Genomic DNA, 1,974 nt, shown 5'->3' with positions numbered 1-1,974 from the left:
AAACACTTTAATGTTGAGTTCTGAAAAAAATGACACATTGATTTTTGTATTCCCAAATAAAAGAAACAGATATGATGATGGACATTGCTTCCTGAAATTGGGATACTAAGTACTGAATAAAATGTCTAACCTCAAAACAAAAACAGCAGCTAGATGATTAGACATGAACAACAATCAGAAAGAACTAACTGACCACTCAGCTTAACTGACGTCTAGATTTTACTTTCTACAAAATGCCTAATTAATAAACAGTCAGATCTGGATATTTGAAGTCCACTGATACATACTGGTAATGTTGCTTTGTAGATTTGTAGCATGTATTCTTTAGATCAGAAGGTGTAAAACAGTAGGAGGAAGCGAGGAGAGAGCCACCAACTAAGAGGAAAAAACCTCCAAACCAGCCCATGAACAGAGCTTCACCAAATTCCCATCTTGGGACAATCTCTGGAATAGTCTCATCCCAAAACTCCTGGACTGTGTCATAAGCCACCCAGGAGACTGGGACCAAGGCACTTAGACCTGCTGTAGAAAGCAGAATACCTCCCAGAAGTAGGAGACGATTTTTGGACTCCTGTGTTTTGTCTCCAATGTTTACACAGTCCAAGCCGAGACCACAGATGGAGAGGCCGAGTATCCCAGAGCCAATAGATAAACACATTAAAATTCTGGAAATCCTGAGTTCAGCTGAAAGAGCCAAAAAGGAATCAAAGTCTTTGCACTGCATTCCTCCTTCTTCTTGAACAACACAGGTCTGCCATAAGCCCATAGTCCAGTTTTCCAATTCATTCAAATCTAAATTCAATTGTTTCCAGAGTGGCACAAATGTGGTAGCGCAGGACAAAATCCATCCTGCAAAAGACAGCAACGTTCCACCAAACTGTATGTAAGTTCTTTTGGAAAGCTCCATGCTTTGGGCTATTCCTTGATAGTGCTATCCACCCCAGTGGCTATTTGGTGCCTTGGAGCGGTTAGTGGATTAACAGCGGTGCCTTTCAGCTACATGGTATATATGCTCTAGTTGTTAACCCCTCAGTGACTGCCTAACAAAGATTTCTTACAGAGAGACACAGTATCTCCAATGCATGAAAAAACACATTCCTGGGAGCTATGGGTTAAGTTTATGATAAGTATTTGATCTGTTACCTTTCAATTTGCTGGGTAAAATTATATCCCAATGCCTGATGATTACTAGCCAGTAGGCGAACAAAGAAAGCTCTATGACCCCTCACCCTAAAAGACAACAGTAATCATTGTACTTCAATATGGATTAATTAGATCTAAGATGTGATAAAAGCCTTCTCTGTATGCTTAACAGGACTTCATTGTAGACATTGTGCCTGGAAGTTAGACAACGAGAAATGTTCTACGAATGGAAAGTTTTTTTTAGTTGCAAATGAATAGACTTTTAAAACTTTTACTTTGTTAATTGGCTGTTCAGCTAAAAAAAAATATTGTACTTTTACTAGTCTCATTATAAAAGGTTTAGGAAAAATGGAGGACTGGAAGTGGTCACAAAGCCCTCTATTAACACAAACAAGTGTGCAAATGAGCAGTATGTCTTAATCGTTAAATTCTAAGCTCCCATGTGTTTGTACAGACTGTAAATAACAGCGGAAGTAATTGATGATGTTGGAGTGGAACTCTACATTTTTCATCATTTATAAAACTGTGGAACTTTACTTTGTCTAGAATAGTACTAGAATCCTATTGTTTACAATGTGAGTTCAGATATCTTCTAGGGCACTTGCACTTTGAAGAAATAGAATGTTTGTATTAAAATAGTAACTTTTCTTTTCTAATAAGTACCTCCCTTTTTTTTCTTCCTGGACAGCTGAAGAACTGGCAGATCTATGGATCTTCTTCTACCCCCACCTCTCCATGTCACCCCACTCCTGGCCTCGCATGGTCTCTCTCCAAACTCAGCACTGGAGAACAAGGTGGGGCAGGAGTTTCAGAGAATCCAAGAGACCCGAC

General features: G+C 39.2%; 1 protein-coding gene across 1 annotated transcript; it reads right to left on the bottom strand.

Annotated features, from left to right (window-relative positions):
* Positions 1-241: 241 nt before the first annotated feature.
* Positions 242-907, bottom strand: LOC137561587 (claudin-22-like). The gene has a single exon (XM_068272896.1). It carries the CDS (start codon positions 905-907, stop codon positions 242-244), a length of 666 nt encoding a protein of 221 aa, XP_068128997.1.
* Between the last annotated feature and the right edge of the window lie 1,067 nt (positions 908-1,974).

The sequence above is a fragment of the Hyperolius riggenbachi genome, chromosome 1 (assembly GCF_040937935.1).
Source record: "Hyperolius riggenbachi isolate aHypRig1 chromosome 1, aHypRig1.pri, whole genome shotgun sequence".
In the NCBI taxonomy this organism is placed as follows: Eukaryota; Metazoa; Chordata; class Amphibia; order Anura; family Hyperoliidae; genus Hyperolius; species Hyperolius riggenbachi.
Note: the sequence above shows the minus strand (reverse complement) of the source record. Positions and strands in the feature narration are given on the sequence as shown.

What these genes read in the sequence shown, in the direction of transcription:
- LOC137561587 (XM_068272896.1), bottom strand. Translation starts at nt 907, where the DNA reads ATGGAGCTTTCCAAAAGAACTTACATACAGTTTGGTGGAACGTTGCTG.